This window comes from Pelobates fuscus, chromosome 5 (genome assembly GCF_036172605.1).
Source record: "Pelobates fuscus isolate aPelFus1 chromosome 5, aPelFus1.pri, whole genome shotgun sequence".
Lineage (NCBI taxonomy): Eukaryota > Metazoa > Chordata > Amphibia > Anura > Pelobatidae > Pelobates > Pelobates fuscus.
Window position 1 is genome coordinate 327,538,520 of NC_086321.1, and position 25,089 is coordinate 327,563,608.

Sequence of the window (25,089 nt, forward strand, 5' to 3'; positions counted from 1 at the left end):
GTTACCAGATTGTAGTTTACAAATGACTACTATGGAATGCTGTGTATTACTTGGATTTCCACGTTCATGACTATGTGTGTAAACCTGTCACACATTCTCTTTTCAGTTTGACTCGTCCCTGAAGACATTTTAGTTGTTTGTGTGGAATTCATGTGAAGTTTGCTCCTTTGGATGTTGGATTTAGGAGTTATTGTTATTGCTTGTTATTTGTTTTCTTCTGCTTGATGTTGCTTTCTGAAAGAGCAAGTATTTAGGTCCTTATACCTCATGTACATCCTACTCTCTTGTGATTGGTTCTTATAAGGTAAAATTCACATTTCTCTTCTGTGTGCGCAAATCACTTTATTTTTCCGATTTTACAACTGTAGATAGGTTTATTTAGAACAACAAGCACCACAGGTTGGCAAGAAACATGCTTTACAGACCAAAGTAGAGGGGGGATTGGGACTTCCCAACCCCTTAATATACTTCTATATAGCACAGTTGTCCCGATTAGCTAAGGGCAAAGGAGATGGATGGAACTTAAAGCACAACTCATGGGTTTTGATATCCCAATGTTCTAAATGTGGTTATCTAAAATACAATAAGACTTTCTCTGAATGGAGTGCCCTGGTATAATGACTTCACAAATCTCAGCTTAGCTCCAGCCCTTTCGTATGACCCTGATATTAAGAAATAGAGACTTCCTATAAGGGATGTCCTCACAGAGAGTATAGCTGTGAAGCTCTTATAAGTGCTAGTGGTTATAGCAATATAGCTGTTCCCTACAATCACAAGACGAGGCTGCGTGTTGAGGGTGAAGAGGAACTGATTTTAATGGTGTGACACTTGGCCTTTTCTGACAATCCCCATGCAAGGGGTACGCCCACATGGACCTTGTGGGGAACTGAGTGAAAATATTCACAGACCAATAAGAACAGCATTCCAATGCACGACATTCCCACACATAGCATACAATCCCTCCCCTCTGCCTGGGAGACAATTGAGTCAGATACTGTATTAACCCAATTATCTCCAGGCAGAAAAACATACATTTCTATAAAGTACCCCAAAACACATAATATCTCCACAAATGTCTCATCCCTGATAGCCCTGATCTGGGTGACCAACATATCCAAAAATCACCCAGATCAATTCAGGGGTTCAGGAATTTTATGGAAGTCACATTTTGACGGACCGCAGGCATAGTCCCATGCCCAAAACAGTGCAAGAGAATCAGGGCTTGCGATGGGTCTAGTTCAGGGATAGGCAACCTTCAGCTCTCCAGATGGTGTGGACTACATCCCCCATAATGCTCTTACACACATAATGCTGGCAAAGCATCATGGGAGGTGTAGTCCAAAACATCTGGAGAGCAAAAGGTTCCCCACCCCTGGTCTAGTTCGGTAGTTTGAAAACGAACATACTACCGAACAGAGTCAATAGTCTTACCCTGGAGCTTGTTCCCCTCATCCAGACGAATGATCTCACTGAACAGTGACCTTCTAAGTTGAATAGAGCCGAATGCAGGCGATGATGGAAGTTCAGCTGTGTTCGGGAGTTTCTGTATCTGATTTTAGATCCATGAAATTCATGCCCAAACACCGCTGCCTGCGTTCATACAAACAAGATGGCCGCCACCTCGTGGTTGGCCATAGGAATTGCAGCCACCCACACGAACAATTAGAACACTGCGGTGAGAAACGTTCCAAGTTGTTAATAGGTGTTAACAAGCTCCAGGGTGGTCTCTGGTTTGTGTGGTTGTTCGATAATTCAAAGTGCTGTTTCGAATCGCTTCAGGAGTTCGAATTATAGCCATACATAGTAAAATAAAGGCACAAACAGTATTTTCAACCAGGGTTTAACACAGGGGCTATAGTCACAGGGTAGGGGGCTGGCAAACAGGCTCCTCCAAAACCCAGTGGCGAGGGTACTTTCACCACAACTAGTAATGACTTTTTTTCACCATCTACAAATTAGAGACTTTGCACACCAAGGGAAAGTGATCAAAACAAAAGCCCAACTTCTCACTTTCTTTGAAACCTTGTGCCAACATGAACAATATAGAAGGGGCCTTATTTCTGACATGTACAACAACATCTGCTCCCATTCGTTAGTATGGGGCCCCTTGAGATATGTAGACCAATGGGAACGGGACCTGGGAGACGAGTTAACAGGATATGAATAAGAAGAAACGTAGAAAGCAGTTAAAAGGTAATTGGTGTGTCTAATATCGCAAGAACAAATGTATAAGATTTATTCTGTTGGCACACCACCACTGTACAATTGCTTGAAATGGGGAAAAACCTGTCTGACGATTACTGGAGACTCTGTGGAATGAAAGGCACCTATTTACATATGTGGTGACACGTGTCCTTCCTTGGTGACGTTCTGTGGGGTGTCAATGTGTTATGAGGAGAAAATATTTCTTAGACCATTTGATCTAGACCCCTGGCTATTCTTGATATCCAAGCCACTGGAGGGCCTCACTAAGAGGGAACACAAATGATGCAATAAAATCACATTGGTGGCCAGGAGGGTCTTCTAAAGGCATGACAGATGAAATGCCCAGCTTATCTATTAAAAAAGTATACTATTGCCGGGGGCGGAGCCTGACATCCAGACTGAGCGGTTGTGCTGTACTTCAGCTCCTGCTCCAATCGACATTTTCGGGGGGCAATTCCCCCAAAAGTGGCACAATCGCCCACTGGAGCAGAGTAACAATGACGGGGACACCCGGGGGAACCACCCGACACCAAAACGAAGCCTGTAACCCCCTGGGGACCCGACAACATACCCTGAGGCCTGCCGGAGATCGAGCAGCAGGGAGACGGCCGCTCCCTGCGCTGACTGACCTGGACACGGATTCCTTGGGGTCACCATCTCCTACCCCCCCCCTCTGGACCGATGGGGGTCATCTCGGTCCACGACAAATAACAAGAGGGGCAGCCACAAGCAGATCACTCAGCTTGCTATGCCCCAACACATGGGCAGCAGAGCACGTGGAGCACCCAAAATGGCGGCGGCAGATACACCTTGCAAGCCACACAGCGCGCCCGCAGCGGAGCCGGAGACCCACGATGCAGCTACGCAACGTATTGCGGATGCCTTCACCCTGTTCTGGCGCAATCTGTACGAGCGTTTGCACGCACCCCAGCGAACCCTGCCGGGATCGAGTAAGCCGCGGCATCCTCACGGGGGAACACGCAAAGCTCCACAATACAAGCGGGCAGAGTGCAGAAGAGCAGGCGAGAGCAGAGAGAAGGAGCGCTCCGCACTGAGCGGGACTACAGCCTTCAAGCCACTAACCCGACAACGGCCGTGCAGGCGGGGAAGACACCGCCGGCGGCGAAGTCACAATGGGAACACCAGTAATCCCCTGCCTCGCGGAGACATGGCCTCGCAGCATGGACTCACTAAGTTGGACATGCCTACTTCCCACGCTGACTGCCCGCCCGAGGTGGGGGTCCCCAAGGGTATTGCTTCCCTGCATCAGCCGCACACATGGAGCAACATAACCTACCAACTACCATCACCACCGCTGACAGGGATCGGCTGATCAGGAGGCAGGACTTTCGATCTGACCCTGGTGATACCTGCATGACCATAGAGAACTTACCACATTGCTTGCTATAACGTTTTACTAACAGTCTACTTTATATGTCACACTAGTTGATTGCCTATATATGTTATATACTCAAAACTGCCTAACGTACAACATGATGCATAGATCTTCTCCTTTGACATGGGTGGTTGCTTGCAGCCGCTGAGGCAGGGCAAGCCTTGATGTTATTATTCTTACTCATATAAAAGCTGACACTAACGTGATTAACCTCACACTATTAAGCATTGACTGTGCCTACTTGTTTTAATCTTGTTTTAATCTTGTTTTAATCTTGTTTTAGCCTATAACTACAATCGTTGACCACTAGCTACTATTAACCTAACACACACCCAAAGAATAGCGAGGAGTTATACCCACGTACCAAAGAATTAGTTAACGAGACAACTGTTTAGACATATGGTGTATAGCCGACGCATTACCAGCACTAAAGCGATGTAACTAACTCTGACCTACTGCTAATCAAAGCATGATTACTGCCTACTCCTAACGTTGTATACCAGAATCGTTAATGCCTAATCACACTGCTTTAGATTATTTTCACAATATATACTGTAAGCCAACACTGTTAAGTAGTTAGAAGAATAGCTACGCATAGAACTAGCCTAAATTTAACATATAGCTATCTATACAAGCGACTGTTTTTATGAGTTATTATTGTTATTATAAAATGTGCTTATTCATCTTGTGCCCCGCATGTTGAGCGTGGGAACAGCTGGAGGACTGCTCTTGGGGCACCTACGACTTGCCTGTGATATATATATGCACAACAAAAATAAAGAATTATAAAAAAAAAAAAAAAAAAAAAAAGTATACTATTGCCAATGCTAACCTGCTCAGCAAGGTTGCTGGCCCAGCATGGGAGATGGCTGTTTTTATTTTGGTATGGTTGGTGGGCCTCCTTCCGAGTACAATATCACTGAACTGCCAATAGTAGAGTATTTTCTTTTCCATGTGCCATGCATTGCTTGTTTTTGGTTAATTCTTTTATGTTGTAAATACTGAAAATACAAGTGCCGATTGCACTTTGTTTACACTAAATGTACTTTTTTGCTCTGATGGTGCTTGAAAAATAAAGTATAAAAACCAAAACAAAAAACAATGAATTATGATCTTCACAAGTGGAAGACATCTTGTAATTCATTTAGCTGGGAAGATGTATTTGTCACTTGCAGTTTTTGTGTTTATGACAGGACAGTTTAATGGCTGTTTTTGTTACCTCAGGCTCACGCCCAGCCACCGAGAGGGCAGGGCTTCCACATCCGACGGCATCATGCAATCTTCCTCACGTAGCAGCTCCACTACAGTAGGTAGACAAAATCGTGTGCTATTTGTAATGTGCAGTAATTTTGCACAAGGGTTGTAGCCCATCTATGCAGAATCATAGCATGCATGTAAGTAGACAGAACATATAATTTTCGGTTCCATTTTCATCATCTATATCACAAGCACTCAAATCTAAGGCAATTTTCAAGAATGACAAATTATTTTGTTCACCAATTATAATGCAAAAAATACAAATAGTGTTGTGCAGTTATATTTTAATGATTGTCCTAAACTAAACTGTGAAAACCACTTATGTATTAGTGATAAACCACAATTTAAAAGAAAAATAACAAAATACATACAAACTGACTTGTGTTTTTCCTAAAGCGTGGCAGAAACTCATGGAGATGTCTAAATACATCGGGATACAAGAGGATAGTGGAAAATTTCCCAGTAGGTCGTGGCACCTTGGTGGCAGACAGCCCTAATGCCTTTTAAAGGACCACTATAGGCACCCAGACCACGTCAGCTTAATTAAGTGGTCTGGGTGCCTGGTCCAGCTAGGATTAACCCTTTTTTCTATAAACATAGCAGTTTCAGAGAAACTGCTATGTTTATATTAGGGTTAATCCAGACTCTAGTGGCTGTCTCATTGACAGCCGCTCGAGGGCTTCCGCGCTTCTCACTGTGATTTTTACAGCGAGAAGACGCCAGCGTCCATAGGAAATCATTGTAAATGCTTTCCTATGAGACTGGCTGAATGCGCGCGCGACTCTTGCCGCGCATGCACATTCAGCCGAGGAGGAGGAGAGCTCCCCACCCGGCGCTGGAGAAATAGGTAAGTTTAACCCCTTCCTCCCCCTAGAGCCTGGCGGGAGGGGCACACTGAGGGTGGAGGCAACCTCAGGGCACTATAGTGGCAGGAAAATTTGTGTTTTCCTGGCACTATAGTGGTCATTTAAGGAGGGAGTTGCTGGGGGCTGCCTGTGACCCAAGAAAGCACTGTAAGTCTCCCATTACAATTTCCAGCAGCTTTTCTGAGTCTCTTTTCCTCGACTGCCTCACTCAAGCTCCAGAGAGCCACTAAAGGGACTTCCGGAATGAAGCGAAACGGACCTTTGGTCTGTTATCTGACGCTGGACGTCCTCACGCTCAGCATGAGGACCTCCAGCGTCAAATTTTTTTCCATAGGAAAGCATTGAATATATCTGTATAATGTCATAAACTCTCTGAGGTGCCATTTTTTTCAAACTAAAGAGGTTTACATTTGTTAACCTTTCATCATAACTAAAATGCTCCATTCCATTTATTAATTTTGTAGCCCACCTCTGTACTTGTCTAGTGCCGTAATATTCTTCATTAGAACAGGTGCCCAAAATTGCACAGCATATTCAAGGTGTGGTCTTACCAGTGATTTATAAAGAGGCAAAATGATATTTTCATTCCGAGAATTAATGCCTCTATTTATACATGAAATACCATAGTGGCCTTAGCCACTGCGGATTGACATTGCATATTCCTGCCTAGTTTGTTGTCTATAACAATTCCCAAAATCCTTCTCATGTGTTGTTATCCCCAATTCACTACCATTTAGGGTGTAAGTTGCTTGTGCATTCTTTACCCCGAAGTGCATAACTTTGCATTTTTCTACATTAAATTTCAGCTGCTATTTGAGTGCCCATTCCCCCAATCTATCTAAATCCCTTTGCAGCAAAGCAATATCCTGCTTATATAATGGACATTAAAATTGAATGTATCAAAAATAGGGGTGAACTGTAATGTATTAGTGGGAAAAAAGGTGAAATAAAGGTAAAGCAAACGTGTATCAATAGTACCAAAATGATCTCCGTAAGAAAAACATAGAATATCCGCAAAAGCCAATTACTAAAAGTTATTACCTGTTAATGATCTAGTTATGGTGTTGCGCAAGTGCTCTCAGAAAAATTGCTACACAAATTGACCTTTACTGATATTTAACATGCTCTTACTACATTGACCTTAATATAACATTGTAATAGGAAGGAAAGAAGAAAACATTTATTTCAACAATTTATTTTTTTTCATAACTTATAATATATAAATTATATGATTTATTCAGTTTATTTTTTGGTGTTTCTACTGAGACGCATTCAGTGCTATAAACTTTTACATATGGTGATAAACCTGATGTCCTATCTCCGTTATTTGTATTACTACATGTTTAAAAGGTGATAAAATGTACCAAATTCAATGTCATACATTTATGAATTCCAATATCCTTCCAGTTAGTGTACATCATTAAACATAATCTGGTTCCACGTGAAAAAATATTATGGATACTTATTTCATGTTATTGAACAATTCTTTAATTATAATGTAAATTACATTTTGTTTTATGAGTTCACTCTAGTAATAGTTTGCTGGGTAATACAACCAGGGAAAAAAAATATATATATAAATATTTAAGAGTAAATTGTTCCACAGATCTTACTGATCAATCTTCAATTTGGTCCAGGCACCAAGTCTCATACAGTGGTCTCATCCGCAGCTTTCTTTAAGAGTTTGGAGGAAATCAAGGAATGTTGGGTAGTGGAAGCCATTTTAAAATCTGGTATCAACAGCAAAACCTTCTGGTTAGTCCGTCGCCATTCGGAGTACAGCTGGCAGTGGTAGCGGAATGATACCTGGCGATAAAGTGAGGATTAAACACACTGCAAGAAATACACAATAGAAGGGACAGGTGCGCTATACACAAAATATTACAACTGGTGCAGCTTAAAAACACCTCGGTGTACAGTCACTTATTACACCAAATGAGAGATATAGTGAGCAGAAAAAAAAAAGGTGAAAGCGCACAAACAGTGGAATATTTTACCTTTAAAATCTTGTATAGGTCCTATTTTCAGCAACAGACAGTAACTGTGGACCCTATATATAAAATATATACAAGAAAAGAACATAGTGTATACTGTTGAAACCTATTTACAATATGTGGAAAATAAAAAAGGTTCACTCACACTTTCCAGAGCCACATAAGTTAGGCTCTGGACTGTAAAGGTATTTCATCCACCAAGGGATACACTGGATCTGATCCTCCTCTTAGATGTTTGCAATACGCTTTTCTTAGCAGGAACTCAGGAACCAGGTAAGGTGAAGTGTTAAAATAAACATGTATTTGGTATAAAATAATAAAAGCAGAAATTGCTGAAACAGCAGCTAGCACAACGTGTTTCAACTTGAAAAAGACCCTGGAGGGTCGAAACGCGTTGTGTAGCTGCTGTGTCAGCAATTTCTGCTTTTATTATTTTATACCAAATAAATGTTTATTTTAACACTTCACCTTACCTGGTTCCTGAGTTCCTGCTAAGAAAAACTTATTGCAAACATCTAAGAGGAGGATCAGATCCAGTGTATCCCTTGGTGGATGAAATACCTTTACAGTCCAGAGCCTAACTTATGTGGCTCTGGAAAGTGTGAGTGAACCTTTATTATTTTCCACATATTGCAAATAGGTTTCAACAGTATACACTATGTTGTTTTCTTGTATATAGTATATATAGGGTCCACAGTTACTGTCTGTTGCTGAAAATAGGACCTATACGAGATTTTAAAGGTAAAATATTCCACTGTTTGTGCGCTTTCACCTTTTTTTTTCTGCTCATTAAACACACTGCACTTATACAGCAATAAATCATGAATACAAAAAAATAGTCTTAAAATAATTAGATTACACATCAAGTATAGTCTGAAAGAAATGCATTCATTTAAAAAAATATATATATATTTCAAAAGTGACATTAGAATGAAATTAACTTTAGTCCGTTACTTTTGTGTCACAGGATAAATGTTAGATGTACATATAATATAGAGTAGATAAGCTTTGGTTTAGTAAACAAGCTTGAATTTAATCTTTATCCCATGACGTGGTATAAAAAAACATCCTGTATAACCAATATTAGAAAACAGGGACTTCCTGTTTCTATAGATTGTCTAATCACCTGATTGGTTTTGCCTTTTTGATTAAAGGCCATATAATATGTAGACCTAATACTGCTTCCAGGAACTTTATGGGAGAAAATTACAATTTGAACATGTGAACAGTGTGAGCAAGCAGAGATATCCAGAACGCCATGGATAGACTGTTGAAAGAAAGATCATCTACTATTCTGAGTTCTTCTGCCATGTTGGGATGACTTTTAATCAGTGGGATATTTCAGTATATTTGCTCAATATCACTGTGGCGTTTAAGTCAATGTTTTCTGCAAACATCAGTATGCATTTAAATCTAGTTATAATAGTATTTAGCGCAAGACTCAAAAAGAACAGAAAATAACCTTATGCAGCCACCCCAATACAAAGAAACAACTACACAGATAAGATGGAAAAGCATGTATAATGAGGACCATTCACTATAACCACAAATCCATTTGTTTAATAACTTTGTGCTTTCTGGTGTCCAGAGTGAAAATTCCACAGACTTCCTGTGGGGAACTAGAGTTTATATCACTGGAATGGCAAATAAAGACAAAGGCAGAAATGTAATTAGGCATTTTTTTCTAAAAATGTCTGACGTCATGTTGTCCCTAGGTCAACAGTGGAGTAAAGAAGCTTCTTATGTTTCATCTTCCCATCTTTCAGATCCCGGTTTGGTTTCTTTGGTATACAGTAACCTAATTTAGCACTTAATTTTTCATTTACATTGTATTGAGAACAACATAAATTATGCACAATACAGCTGACAAGCCATGTTAAAGAGTTACTCTAAACATCATAAGGTTATGATGCAAGGAGCACCCTGGCCCAGTTAAGCAATGATTTGCCCCCTTACCTGTGTCCCTGCTGGGCTCTGATGCTCCCTGGTAATCCAGTGACCTACTTCTGGCTTCTGCACAGTTAAAGAAGCCAGAAGCTTTAGCATTCATTAATTGGTTGTGAGATTCAGCTGACCACTAACAGCAAATGACTATCATTCTGTGCAACAATAGTTGCATAAAGAATATACAAAGAACATACAGAGATTAAGCACTCTGGCTGCAGAAGGCTTAATTTCTGTATGTGCAGTTTCAAAGCTAAACTCCAACCACCATGACCACTTCAGTGATTTTTTTTTTTAATCCCTCTCTTCCTATCTCTCTCGGGTCCAGAGTGCGTGTGAGTGCTTTGAGTAGGCTAAGCTCTCCAATCACAGGCTTCTCTATGAGAATTCTGTGATGGGACCGTGCAAGGCTCCTGTGATGTCGGAGTGGGCATGGAAGTCAGTACCGGGAACCTCGTCCGGCACTGTATTCAAGGTGGGTAATTCTCTTTTTTGCATGTTTTACTGCAAATCAAGGGAGGGGAAACCTTATCCCCATAGTGCCCAATAAAGCATACTACGCAGCAACGGTCACCAGTCCAAAGGGTTGAAGTAACCCTTTAAACTTTAACGTTGCATTATCATAACTCCCTTTTTTAATTGACCTGTAATATTTGGCAGTTACAAATACTGGTCGCGTGCCAGTTTTTGGAGTGGAAATTGCTGGTTTCACTTTCAATGTTATTATAGGTGTATTCAAGAGTAAAAGGAGATGCTCATTTTTTATTATTTGGAATTTTCAGTATCAAAAAAGGTGGTTAATACAAGTATGAGAGGTTATTCTTCTTCAGAGGTAAATAGTTGCTATGGGCTTGAAATGGGTATACACTTGGTATAATTATATGGGCTACACAAAAAAAAATCTGAAAATGTAGGGTATCCTGCACTTATTGGGCTATAAAAGCTTCCACAGTTTGTTAAGGTTCAATATCTTCCTCCTTGGCTGACATCAACTGAAATAGTGATCTCAGCCAATCACAATGCTTTCCCACAGGAAAGCATTGGATTGACTGAGGTTGTCAATTCTGATGATCTCAGCCAAAGAGTTGGGTCAGAGGTAGAGCCAAACACCGCCTTGGCCAATCAGCATCTTCTCATAGAGATGCATTGAATCCATGCATGTAAATGAGGAAAATTCAGTGTCTTCATGCAGAGGGTGGAGACACTGAATGTCAGTGCTGCGCACTGTGTAGCACTGCCCCAGAAAGCACCTTTTTTTCTGAAAAAACAGTGTTTACTGCCCGCAGAGACTGATTATACTCACTATAACAACTACATTAAGCTGTAGTTATTCTGGTGATTATAGTGTCCCTTAAAGATACATTGTTTATGCAGCCTCAGGCACACCTTCCCTGCCTGTGACTTACACAAAGAGATTTAATCGTAAATGACAGAGCAGTGTGACTGCAGGGTCAAGATCTATGCACCTAAACCACTTCATTAAGCTAAAGTTGTTTTGGTGCTTAGAGTGTCCTTTTAATATCACTTTGTGCTGCTAATTAATTACCAGCGGGATTGGCATGCAGATGCCATTCACTTGGAAGGAGAAGAGGCCTGGTGGGACCCAGGTAAGAGGGTATACCATGGCAAAACAGTTTGCTTAATTACCTTGGAAACTGTGCTTGAGTACTCCTAGCATTATAACCACCACAGTGGTCTGTAGTGATTATGATGTTTGGAGTAACCCTTTAATGCAAAGTTTATCCTTGATACTGCTCTTTATACTATAAAATCCTCAACACGAAAACCTTTCCAGAAAACCCCCCACACCAAATATATGAAAAGCACAAAAGGTATTAAAAATGAAAAGAATTAAGACCTGCCACTGATCTGATGAAGAAATAAATTAACGGTTATTGTGGTTTTATTCATGCAGATAGATTAATGAATGCGGCAGCGAGGCTCATCTTCCTGTCCGCCCGCACCTCCCATGCCTCACCCTTCTGTCAGTCCCTAAATTGGCTTCCTGTAAGATATAGGGCTCAATTTAAAATTCTGGTTCTTGCTATCAAATCTATACATATTGCTGCTCCCACCTATCTATCCTCCCTAATACACAAGTATGTCCCATCTAGGCACTTACGCTCTGCTGAAGACTTACGTCTATTTTCTGTCCTTACTCCCACCTCTGATGCTCGCCTTCAAGACTTATCAAGACTTCGCAGAAAGAACCACATTTAAGTCCCATGATGAAACTACTTCTCTGATTGTTGGTTTAATTCTGGAAATAACCCTGCATGATACGTAAAGGTAGAGAGATCATATTCTACATGGTAAAGGAACTGATGGGTGATTCTTGACCTTTCAGAATTGCTGGTCAAAAGCCCCTAACAAAACCAAGCTGGAGGATCTCAGAATTTGAGGGCTAGATAGTTGAAAGGAATCAGCTTGAGTGAAGACAGCCAGCGGGAAATCTGTTTTCCCATATCTTATGATAACTGGCAATAGTACATTTCTGTCTTGAACAATGATATCCACTATATACAAACCTCTAAATTTCTAGAATGTACCATTCAGATACCACAGTTTGATATAGTACAGAAGGAAGAAATTCGGATGGACTAGAATCTGCTCAAGAATTCCTGAATTCTTTGGAAGAGACCAACTTCATGTCCAGAGGATGCGTATACAATTCCATGGCATTTACCCAGTTAGGGACCACAGCTATAACTCTGGCTTTGTTTTGATTAATCTTCTGCAAAATTTGGAATAAGGGAGACTGGTTGAAATGGAAGGCAAGTCTGAAATGCCATGGAATTAGGAAGACATTTAGAATATCCAAATCGTCTAGCCTGCACATTGATGAGTACTTTGTGGTTTTATTGGAAGCCATAATGTCTATCTTTGGATAGCCAAACTGATTTATCAATGCTTGAAAAGGACCAACCAACAGTGAGAGACCAATTCTTTTAGGTATATTGGTTTCTGCTTAGACTATCTGCAAGTAAATTATCTACTCCTTGTTGTTTATATATCCTCTGGGAACTGAGGAAAAAATTGTCTTCCAATATGCCATTCATTTTTGATGAAAAGGAAGTTCCCAGCATCCCAGCCTATCACATGACATTTCACTGGAAAGCCCAGGATGTCCCCTTTACAATACAGCAGGGATTGATAGAGTAGCTCAAAGAATAAAAGGAAATGCATGTAAATAAAATGTACAGTACAGAGGACACAAGTTAATGGGCTGGGTCTCAGGAGGATGTGACACACGTGGCTGAAAGTAAAGAAGAGCCTTAAAAAAATGCTTTCGGTTTCTTGTAGTTTGAGGAATCTACTAAGTATCCAGAGGCCCTGCACTATTTGTCTTTTAGAAGGGCTTCCCAACCTTGACCCAAAGTGTCTGTAGTGATGAGTAGGTTGTCCTAGGTTGAAAGACAAGGAAACGTTGTTTTTATCAAACAGAGTTTTACAACACCATAGGAACATCTAGAATCCAGATTTGTTATATTCCTTTGGAACATTCGCTTGCAGAGGTGTTTTGTGCTTTGGCATAATTGATATGAAAATGCATAGAACTTTCATAGCCTTTCTGATGCCGCATGACAGAACCGTGGAAAGGTCTGCAGTTACTTTCTTTACCTTGATCTATTTCTCTTCTGGAAAGACGATTTTCCTCTGAACAGAATACAACTTTAAACCAAATACATCTCGTGACTGGACTGGACATAGCTGGGAATTGTCTAACTTTCAAGATAACAACATATTCCTGAACTGCAGTGCTAAACATGGTATCCATGTGAAACTTTCTTTTTTGGGGGATGAAACAGTTGAACCTTTTGAGATCTAGAACAAGTAGATAAGCAATGTCTTGCTTTCTTGGGAAACAAAAACCTATTGTTCCTTTAAGTTTTTGTAATTGTATCATTTATTGTTAAATCTCCCCCTCTTATAATATTGTAAAGCTCTATGGAATATGTTGGCGCTATATAAATGTTGAAAATAATAATAGATATTGTATAGCTTTAAAGAGCTCTTAGTGTAACACACTCGTAAACACAACAGAGAGGAAGAAGGCATGTTCTCAAATTCCACAGAATTCCCCTTTTTACCACCTTCAAAATCCAAGGCTTTTTAGCAGTCCTCCCCAAGCATTCTTGAAATGTAGCAGTCTCTCTTCTCATAGGTCCTGTGTCAGAATGTATCTGATCTAGAATTGTTTTTCTCTTTGGAACAATGTTCACAATGCGGCTTTTCCATATCTGAAAACTGTCTTTAAAAGGAATAATTCACTTTGACTTGGGGCAGAGCCTTCTTATATTCCTAAGAACCGTATGCTTTAAAAAGCGCTCACCCAGAGATGAACCAAAGAGTCGGTTTTGCTCAAATGGCATTTTACATGAACAATATTTAGGAATATTTGCCGCCCATGTTTAAGAAAAACTGCCCTTCTGACAGTGGAAAGTCACACAGAGTAGTAGAAAGCTTTAACGATTCTGAAGAGAAGTCACAAAGAAAATCAAAATCTAAGCTTTTTTTTTTTTTTTTTTTTACAGCTTAAATGGTAACTCCAACCATTTGTTGTTTAAGGGAGAAAGTCCCCCACCTCGATTTGCACTAAAACCTACAAAATTAAGGTTTTAACCGTTTTGCACTTTTCTGAGGGCAATGGAGGGAGGCGGGAAGGAGCACACAGTGGGTGGGAAGGGGAAGCAATACCTATCCGCATACCCACTGAACGTTAATTTCTGTTGACTCACCAGAATTGGAAATGCTTGGTGATTTGGAATACAGGTAAGCAGTGTGCATTCCAGCTTTGGATACACTGACATCCATATCATCATGGGAGTCTCAGAAAAAGCAGGCCCCTGGAGCAGCCCCCATGAACCCAGCAAAAAAAACAAAAAAGTAAGTGAGCAACCTGGCCCTGTTCTTATGAGGGACAAACAAACTGAAAGAGGGTTTTATTGTTTGGAATTTTATTACTGAAAGGGCAATAGCAGAGGTGTGCCTTACAATGAGTATTTTTTTTAATTTAGGCTGAAATCCCATCATTTCGCAGTTATCCACGTGCAACAGAACAATACTATATTAATAAAACACTTCTGTCGTTAATTTTTTCAAACTGAATCCAATTAAAGTAGACCTAGCTAAACCCTTGTGTGATGAAAGAGGCATTTCAAACTCTCTGGTAATCGTCAAGTTTTATTATATATTATGTACTATCATGGAGCTTTAATATCAGTCAAGCTGTGGGGTGTGCTATTTATGTACATTAGTTAAACAAGTAAAAACATAATTAGTTGATTTAGGTTATGTTGTATTATTAACTGCAATTGTTTAATATACTCACCAATGTCCAAAGAACGTAGATAGTAAAAAGTGCTATAGTGAGGGCAATGAGCCCGACAGCCTCAAGTCTGCTGTTGAACTGCAAGTGATCCTGCGCTCCACGTAGACACAGCCAACCTGAGATGGCTGCCAATGGTGTAATAAATAAAAAACACACCATGTCACAGAAGAGTGTCCTTTTCTCATTTCGAGGACCCGGGTCCTTCAGCCACTGAAAAATATAAGCATATGCATATCCAAAGTTTTCATTTTTAATAACAAAAAAAAATGTAATTAAATTCAAAAATAATAACTTAAAACTGCACAAAAATAAATGGATAAACAATACAGTCCCCCAATGTAATTCAGACCCTAGGTAGAATAAGGATTTGAATTCCTAACACTGTAGAATCCATTCTTTAAGTGCATTAGATGGTTTTGGTCCCATGTTCATGCTGTATTTTTCGTCATATTCAAATCTCAAAAAGAAAAAAAAGGTGTTGCAACTATTTCTGGCATAACACTGTCCCCTTAACTCTAATCAATGCATCCTCTTTTCAAAAAACAACTTTCGTATTAGACGTAATATAAGTATTTATTAAGCTCAAACTGTGATGTAATTCCAGTAAAATACAAGTTTAGCAGGCTAAGATTGCCACAAGGCATATGTATGTATATGTGTTTGTAGTATCAGTTAGTTAATTACACGTAGCTAAGATACTGTTATCACTGTACTGACCAGGTGCAGGAATGTAAGAACTGGAATTACGCGTCCCTCTCCTTTGTATCAGATGAGCCACGTGGTTAGACCGGATGGATGAGTTTAGACTCTATTTATTAAATAGGTTAAGGGTATGTGTGGGTGTAGTTAATTGTGGGAGGAGCTACAGTGCTATATAAGGAATGTACTCTATGTATTCAGTACTCAGACTTTGCTGTATTTTGGTGACGCTAGTCCCTCTGAGTCCCGATCGGTGATCCAATAAAGAATCTCTTCCTTCCTGAAGAAACCTGTGTCCATCTCTCTGTGCTTGGCTTCCGTCAGTTTCTCCGGTATCATTTGGTGCATTGCCCGGGAAGCTCATCGTTCAACGGTAGCTGAGAGGCAGAGGCGTGAGACGGTCTATCTTTGCCCACGTTCTCTACGGCTGCACCCCTGAACTTCTGCGTGGACCTCCCTTCGTCTCGGCGCCACTGGTCTGTTGTCCAGGAGATCATCGGCCTCTACGTGAGAAGTGCTGGGGTGTCCCCGTCGATGAGTGTGAACTCAGGTTCAGGAACGAGGAGGTAAGACAACTGCTGTTTTAGACGGCAGGACCCACTAGGGGTATACCGATTGTGCGGTAGGCCCAAAGGGGTTTTGAATCTGTGTATCTGCCCCCTCTGTCGGAGGGAAGGAGCGAAGGCGCACCGCTCGATCGAACGCTCTTTAGTCAGACCGTTTGATTTGGTTAGTCAGGCGGGGTCCTGGTGTAAATAGCCCTAGCCGGACACCGGTGTCTTGTCTAGACTAGCGTTCTAGGGTGTATATTACGTTCGCTAGGTCGGAGGGACCGGGAGACTAAGCGGCGCCTGTGTAAATTCGGTTCGCTAGTTCTCATCCTATCTGGGCTAAGTGGGAAGGCGTGTAAATTTGGAACCCACTAGACTTTTGATAGTGCGACTAAGAGGCGCCTGTGTAAATTCGGTTCTCTAGCTCGCTATATATGTGGTGATTGGGCAGTGTGGCTAACCAAAACGGGTGTATATAGTTTTAGGTAGTCCATTCAAGGTACTGGCCAATAGTTTAGTTGGGAATTGTAAATGTGTTAACGATTGTTTTAGTAAAGTGTATATCTTGTTAGATAGCGCGAGCTCAGCCGTCTAGCGAGAGTGTTAATAGTGTGTTGCTGTATTATAGTGCACGGTACCATAACCCTGTATATTTACTGACATTATATAATAAGTACTAATCATTGTCGTCCATTGCATGTTTAACACCATAACCACTAATAATTGTATTGTGACCTTAACTTGTGCTTTGACCTATGCTAACCGTACTGTAACCGCTATTTGTAAAAGACGATGTTACTGGGGTGTGTTATAGACGGGTAATTCGTATATAGAGAATTATAGCGTGGGTGACTGTATAGTTACGCCAAAGGGCATAATATTGATTATATAGTGACTGGTGTAACAGCTGTGTGTGTACGGGAATTCCCTGAGTGTTTATTGTTATTGTGTACGTTTCACTTGGTAACCGTACCACGTGGTGCTGTTGCCAGAGGAAACGGGTGTGACTGTTGAATAGTACGCGTGTATAGTATTCGTTGTCGACGACGTTCCATTGTTAAGTATGGGTGCGTCGCAGTCAACGATTCCGGATCCCTTAGGATGTATGGTTAAGAATTTTAAAAAGGGATTCAAAGTTTGTGATTTTGGGGTAAAGATGTCTCCTGTACGTTTGGTCACTTTGTGTACTAGGGAGTGGCCTACTTTGGTTGCGGCATGGCCGCCACGTGGCAGTTTGGATCCAACTCTGGTACAGCGCTTACACGTGGCTGTATCGGGTAGGCCTGAACTTTACGGCCAGTTTCCTTATATTGACTGTTGGAGACAGGCCGTAAATGACTCGCCAAAATGGCTCCAGACATGCCACGAGGAGCAGTGTCGCCTCATGGTAGCTAGGACTTGCTCGTCCACTAGGACTGGTGTTAGGCCCATTTTGGACACGCCCCCTGAGTCCGAGATCCCTTTGCCGCCCCCTTACTTTCCGTTAAGAAGAAGTGACGCAAACGCAGGAAGTCCTGCACCCCTCCCCTCATTACCCTCATCCACTTCCGCTTCCTCCTCCAGTACAGGATCCACCCCCCCTCGTACTAAATCTCCCCTTCCGGAACCAGAATCCACCCCCATTAGAAACGAATATCCTGATTTGGCGCCACTTCAGACTTCCGGTCAAGCTTCATCTAGCTCGGCTCGAAGTGTTTTATTTACGACCTTTTCCCAAAACCGACCTCCCACATCCCCATACCCTATCTCTCCCCGACCGGAACCCATGACTGACGCCTCTCTACGTAGCCCCATCCAAACCCGACAGTTGACTGGTGCCCAACAATTAAAGCACTATCAGATGCCTCTTCGTCTGAATCCCGGGTCAGCTTATATCGATGCCGCAGGTCAAATGGCACACGCTGACCCAGTCTTCGTATATGTCCCATTTACCACAACCGATCTTTTAAACTGGAAGACCCATAATTCCTCGTATACTGAGAAACCACAAGCTATGACTGATCTGTTCACCTCAATAGTACAGACGCATAATCCGACATGGGCTGATTGCCAGCAGTTACTAATGACTTTATTTAACAATGAGGAAAGGACAAGAATAAATCAAGCAGCCATTAAAGCATTAGAGGATAGAGCCCGTGCTTTGAACCAAGCCAATCCAGCAGCATGGGCCGCGACACACTATCCCAACACCGATCCCGATTGGAACGTAAATGGTGCTGATATGGTTCAACTCAGAGCCTATAGAGACGCTATAATTGCTGGCATGAAAGCCGGAGGAAAGAAAGCCATTAACATGTCGAAGACAGTTGAGGTGATCCAGAAAAGCGATGAAGCGCCCAGTGTCTTTTATGACCGATTATTGGAGGCATACCGCTTGTATACCCCCTTTAATCCGGAAGACGCAGACAATTCCCGAATGGTTAACTCCGCCTTTGTCAGCCAAGCATACGGAGATATTAAGCGCAAGCTACAAAAGTTAGAAGGGTTTGCAGGTATGTCCATCACCCAACTAATGGAGGTAGCAAATAAGGTCTATATGAACAGGGATACAGAAAGTAAGAAAGAGGAAGAGCGCAAGATGCGTAAAAAGGCTGATATGCTAGCGGTAGCGATCGCAGGCGTAGATAAACGGGGCCCAGATAGAGGCAATAATAGATGGAGTAGGGAGCCTTTGAGTAGGGATCAATGCGCGTATTGCAAGGAAGAAGGGCATTGGAGGAACGAATGTCCGCAAAGAGAGCAGTACGAGAGAGACCAACCCAGGGCAGGCTACGGAAACTTTAGAGGTAGAGCGAGAGGTAGAGGAGGCCCCGGAGGGAGTAATGGTTATAGAGGGAGTAATGGGAACAGAGGAAGTGTTAGGGAAGACAGGTATATTCCAGCAGCGCAAAGGTCCCGCGATAGAGAAGGTAGGGACTTTGTAGGATTGGCTGACACTGTCATGGAGGACTATTGATACCGACCGGGCTCCATCCCCCTTGGTCGAGCGGAGCCTATGGTCGATGTATCAATAGGGGGGAAAAGGAGTGCGTTCATGATCGACACTGGTGCTGAACATTCAGTGGTGACTAATCTAGTTGCTCCTCCATCTGGAAGGACTATTACTGTGATAGGAGCAACTGGAAGAAGTGCTGAAAAACCGGTTCTTAAAAGTCGACTCTGTACATTGGGAGGCCACGTAGTAAAACACCAATTCCTTTATATGCCTGAATGTCCAGTCCAATTGCTGGGACGTGATATGCTATCAAAATTACAAGCGCAGATTACGTTCCTACCAAATGGAACAACATCCTTAAAGTTTAATGGACCTTCAGGTATTATGACTTTATCCGTACCAAAGGAAGAAGAGTGGCGACTTTATACAGTGTTGACTAGCCAAAACCCTAGGAGTGATGAGACATTGTTTAACATACCAGGAGTTTGGGCAGAGAACAACCCACCAGGACTGGCCCGCAATATTCCACCAATAAAAATTGAACTGAAACATGGGGTTTATCCAGTGAGCCTAAGACAATATCACATTCCGCAGAAGGCTAAGAAGAACATCCAATCCTATCTGGATAAGTTCATACGGTATGGTATCCTAAAATTCTGTACTTCCCCCTGGAACACCCCATTGCTGCCTGTTCAAAAGCCCGGTACAGATGAGTATCGACCTGTACAGGACTTAAGAGCAGTCAATGATGCGGTTGTTAGCATACATCCAGTTGTACCCAATCCATATAACCTGCTTGCTTTAATTCCGGGCGGGGCTACTTACTTCACAGTCTTAGATCTCAAAGATGCCTTCTTTTGCCTCCGAATTGCCGCAGAAAGCCAATGTATTTTCGCTTTCCAATGGGAGAACGCTGTAACGGGCTCAAAACGCCAAATGACTTGGACAAGACTGCCCCAAGGGTTTAAAAATTCACCTACCCTATTTGGTTCAGCTCTAAGTCAAGATCTACTGGATTTCGAGTCTATCCCAGGAGAATGTGTATTGTTACAATATGTAGATGACTTGTTGATAGCAGCAGTTACAAAAGAAAAATGTCAGCAAGCAACGCACGATCTACTACATATTCTCTGGAAGGCAGGATACAAGGTGTCCAGGAAGAAGGCTCAGTTGTGTTTGCCAACTGTCAAGTATCTGGGATTCCATATCTCTGAAGGTCAAAGGATTATGGGGCCAGAGAGAAAAGAAGCTGTCTGCCAAATACCAATACCCAAGAATAGAAGACAAGTGCGAGAATTCTTGGGGGCAGCAGGCTTCTGTAGGATATGGATTCCCAGCTATGCGATACTGGCAAAACCTCTGTACGCAGCCATCAAAGGTACAGAGCACGACCCCTTCTTATGGACCCAAGAACAGCAAACGGCATTTGAAGATGTGAAGAAGGCTTTGATGAGTGCCCCAGCATTAGGTCTACCTGATCACACACGACCATTCTACTTATATGTACACGAGCAAAGAAGAATGGCTGTGGGAGTATTGACACAGTACTTGGGATCATGGCAAAGACCTGTTGCCTACATGTCTAAGCAACTGGATGCAGTGGCCAGCGGACTTCCACCTTGTCTAAGAGCCGTAGCTGCAGCCGCCCTGCTAGTAGCTGAAGCCGATAAACTCACTCTGGGTCAAGAACTTTATGTACGAGTCCCACATGCAGTACAGACGTTGTTGGATTACAAAGGAAATCATTGGTTTAGTAACAGCCGTATGACCAAGTATCAAGCAATGTTGTGTGAAAACCCAAGAGTGCATTTAGAGACTGTAAACACCTTAAATCCAGCTACCCTTTTGCCGCAACCTACTGAAAGTCAACATGATTGTTTGGAAGTAATGGATGAAGTATTTTCAAGTAGACCAGATCTTCGTGATTTTCCCATCCAGAACCCCGATGTTCAATATTACACCGACGGCAGTAGTTATGTGAAAGAAGGGATCCGCTATGCAGGATATGCAGTGACAACAATAGACAAGGTGATAGAAGCTCGGCCACTGGCGAAAGGAACATCAGCACAAAAGGCAGAATTAATAGCACTAACACGAGCGTTACAATTGGCTGAAGGTTTAAGAGTAAATATCTATACGGACTCTAAGTATGCGTTTTTAACCACTCATGCCCACGGAGCTTTGTATAAAGAAAGAGGACTACTGAATTCAGAAGGCAAAGAAATCAAGTACGCAGCTGAAATCCTACAACTATTGGAAGCAGTGTGGGAGCCGAAAGAAGTCGGTATCATACATTGTCGAGCGCATCTGAGAGGAGATGGTGATGTAACCAAGGGAAATCGGATGGCAGATAGTGCAGCTAAGCGTGCTGCTGAATCAGGAAGACAGGAGTATGTGGGGCATATAGCTGCTCTTATACCAACTCCACTGTCCCAATGGACTCCAGTTTATACAGCTCAAGAAGAGGAGTGGTTAAAGACTGAACCGGGAAAGTATTTGGAGAACAAGTGGTATCAGCTAGAAGATGGAAGAATAGTCATACCAGCATCACTAGCGGTAGAAATTGTCCAAAATTATCACAACGGGACACATTCTGGGAGAGACAGTACTGAAGAATCTCTCAGGAAACATTTCTACATACCAAGATTGTCCAACTTGACTCAGGCCATTGTACGCAGATGTGTAACGTGTGCTAAGAATAATGCAAGACAAGGACCAGTAAAGCCACCAGGAGTCCAGTTTATGGGGGGACTCCCCATGTCCGATCTACAAATAGACTTTACAGTAATGCCTAAATCGGGTGGACATCGTTACCTGTTGGTAATTGTGTGCACCTATTCAGGCTGGGTAGAAGCATGTCCTACTCGTACAGAGAAAGCAGGAGAAGTTGTAAGATTCCTGCTACGAGAAATAATACCCCGATATGGACTACCCTGTTCTATAGGATCGGACAATGGTCCAGCTTTTGTTCATCAGTGCCTACAACAACTGACTCATATGCTTGGTATAAAGTGGAGGCTTCATACTGCATATAGACCCCAGAGTTCTGGTAAGGTAGAGAGAATGAATAGAACTATAAAGAACCAGTTGGCTAAAATGTGTCAGGAAACCCAACTTAAGTGGAACGTTCTCTTACCCATAGCTTTATTGCGAATCCGCAGTACCCCTACCAGAAGGATGGGCCTCTCTCCTTTTGAAATCATGTATGGGCGACCACCTCCCGTACTTGGTAACTTAAGGGGGGACTTGAGTCAGTTGGGAGAAGGAATTACCCGGCAGCAGGTTGTAGAGTTGGGTAAGACTATGGAGGAGGTACAGAAATGGGTACAAGATAGATTACCTGTGAATATTTATCCCCCTGTTCATAGTTATCATCCAGGAGATCAAGTGTGGATTAAAGAGTGGAATAATGTACCGTTAGGGCCCAAGTGGAGAGGTCCTTATGTTGTTCTTTTGTCTACCCCTACAGCGATAAAAGTAGCCGAAGTAACTCCGTGGATACATCACTCCAGGGTTAAACCAGCAGCAGTCGATTCTTGGCAAATTACAGCAGATCCAGAGAATCCCTGCAAGATCCGGTTGAAACGCACTACTCAGTCGGAGTAACGAGGAATTATTGTGGATTACAAATTTTATTGTTACAGGTGTGAGTGAGAAGGCCATAATAAAGCCTGTCCGCTTACCAACACATAGTGTATAAGCCAGGAAAGTCTCGAAGGGACACCTGTGAAGACGAGCAGAACTCCATTCCCTGCAGCCCTCACATCCTGGAAGCTGAGGTTCCATCGCACGGACGAAGACTGAGGATGACGGCGAAAGATGTGCTTTTGATTGTGTTTATTTATATGTGTTTTTATATTCAGGAAGGTAGAGGTACCGACACTCCTAGCTGTGAGGTATGCATTAAGACTACGAGAACAGGTAACCATATTTCCCAAACCCTAATTTGGCATTCACAATACGAATGTAAAGGAGAGGTATCAAGATGTAGATACCTAAATATAGACTATAGTGTGTGCCATTTAGGAGTAGGAGAACCTAAGTGCTTCAGTCCAGAGTATCAACCTCGTACAATTTGGTTGACTCTCAGGAATGGAGATCCTCAGGGGACCCTAATTAATAAGACGGTGTTAGAATCCGTACATTCTTCGGGTGTTCTGCTATTTGATGCATGTAAGGCGATATCAAGTGGTAGAAAACCGTGGAATGTATGTGGGGATCTTAGATGGGAGAGGACGTATGGGTCTAATGATAAATATATTTGTCCCAGTAGTAAAAATAAATATGTGAGTCCTAGATGCCCAAATAAAGACTATAACTTTTGTCCATATTGGTCTTGTGTGGGGTGGGCGACTTGGGGACAGACAGTAGATAAAGACATGATAGTGACTAAGTTGCCGACTAGCCCTTATTGTAAGTCTATGGAATGCAACCCAGTCCATATACTTATTAATAACCCCGACAAGTTCCTAGATAAGTATGGAAATTTATTTGGGTTTCAGATATACGGGACGGGTTTAGATCCTGGGACATTATTGTTTATAGGAATAGAGACTGATACGGTATCCTCCCAGACTCATCAAGTATACCATTCCTTTTATGAAGAGATGAGTATAGATAATAAGATCCCCCATAACGCTAAAAACCTGTTCATTGACCTAGCTGAAAGTATTGCCGGTAGTCTTAATGTTACCAACTGCTATGTGTGTGGAGGTACTAACATGGGAGACCAATGGCCTTGGGAAGCAAAGGAGGTAATGTCCGGTTCTGAGGCAGTTGACCAACTAATATCTACACAAGCCGATTATCATTTGAGTGTTAGAGGTAAATCTGAGTGGAGATTAAAGACCTCCATCATAGGTTATGTTTGCATAGCAAGGAAAGGAATAATGTATAATACTTCTGTAGGAGAATTAACTTGTCTAGGGCAAAAAGCTTATGATGATGATACTAAAAATACAACTTGGTGGTCGGCTTCAAATGTCTCAGAACCATCTAACCCGTTTGCTAGATATGCCAGTTTAAAGGATGTGTGGTTTGATTTATCCATCACATCTACCTGGAGAGCCCCAGCAAATTTGTACTGGATCTGTGGTAAGAAAGCCTATTCGGAGTTGCCACAGGACTGGGAAGGGGCATGTGTGTTGGGTATGCTCAAACCATCCTTCTTCTTGTTACCGATTGAAACAGGTGAGACTTTAGGTGTTAAAGTGTATGATGTGAATCATAGGAAGAAAAGGGGACCCTTAGAGATAGGCACCTGGGAAGATAATGAATGGCCTCCCCAGCGTATCATAGATTATTATGGGCCAGCCACGTGGGCAGAAGATGGTACCTTTGGTTATAGAACCCCAATTTATATGCTCAACCGTATTATAAGATTACAGGCGGTGGTTGAGATTATTACTAATGAGACCTCACAAGCACTCAATCTTCTAGCGAAGCATAATACCAGGATGAGGACAGCAGTGTACCAAAATAGATTAGCCTTGGATTACCTTTTGGCAGTAGAGGGAGGTGTATGTGGGAAGTTTAACCTGAGCAATTGCTGTCTTCAAATAGATGACGAAGGGCAAGCAATAGCTGAGCTTACTAGCCATATGGTTAAACTAGTGCATGTGCCTACTCAGGTATGGAAAGGGTACAATCCAAGTAGTTGGTTTGGTAGCTGGTATGAGTGGTTTGGAGGGCTTAAGGCAGTGGTAGGTGGAGTCCTACTGATTTTACTGTTGTGTCTACTCCTACCGTGTCTTATACCCTTAGTAGTTAGGTCTGTGCAAAGCCTGATAGGAAGTATAGCAGAGAGGAAGGCTGCTGCACAGATAATGGCGATATATAAGTATAAGGCTCTAGATCAAGGAGAACCAATGCAGGAAGATGAGTGTTAAAAGATTCACATCATAAGATAAG

The 25,089-nt window shown here is 42.1% G+C and overlaps 1 protein-coding gene across 1 annotated transcript in view; it reads right to left on the minus strand.

The window, feature by feature from the left end:
• Nucleotides 1-6,903: 6,903 nt before the first annotated feature.
• MARCHF2 (membrane associated ring-CH-type finger 2) overlaps nucleotides 6,904-25,089 on the minus strand; it is a 47,872-nt gene continuing 29,686 nt past the window's right edge. The window contains exons 4-5 of the mRNA XM_063453248.1: nucleotides 14,995-15,204; nucleotides 6,904-7,530 (exon numbers count right to left, since the gene is read on the minus strand). Coding sequence (XP_063309318.1) covers nucleotides 7,372-7,530; nucleotides 14,995-15,204 — 369 coding nt within the window. The 3' untranslated portion in view covers nucleotides 6,904-7,371. The remainder of the gene's footprint in view (nucleotides 7,531-14,994; nucleotides 15,205-25,089) is intronic.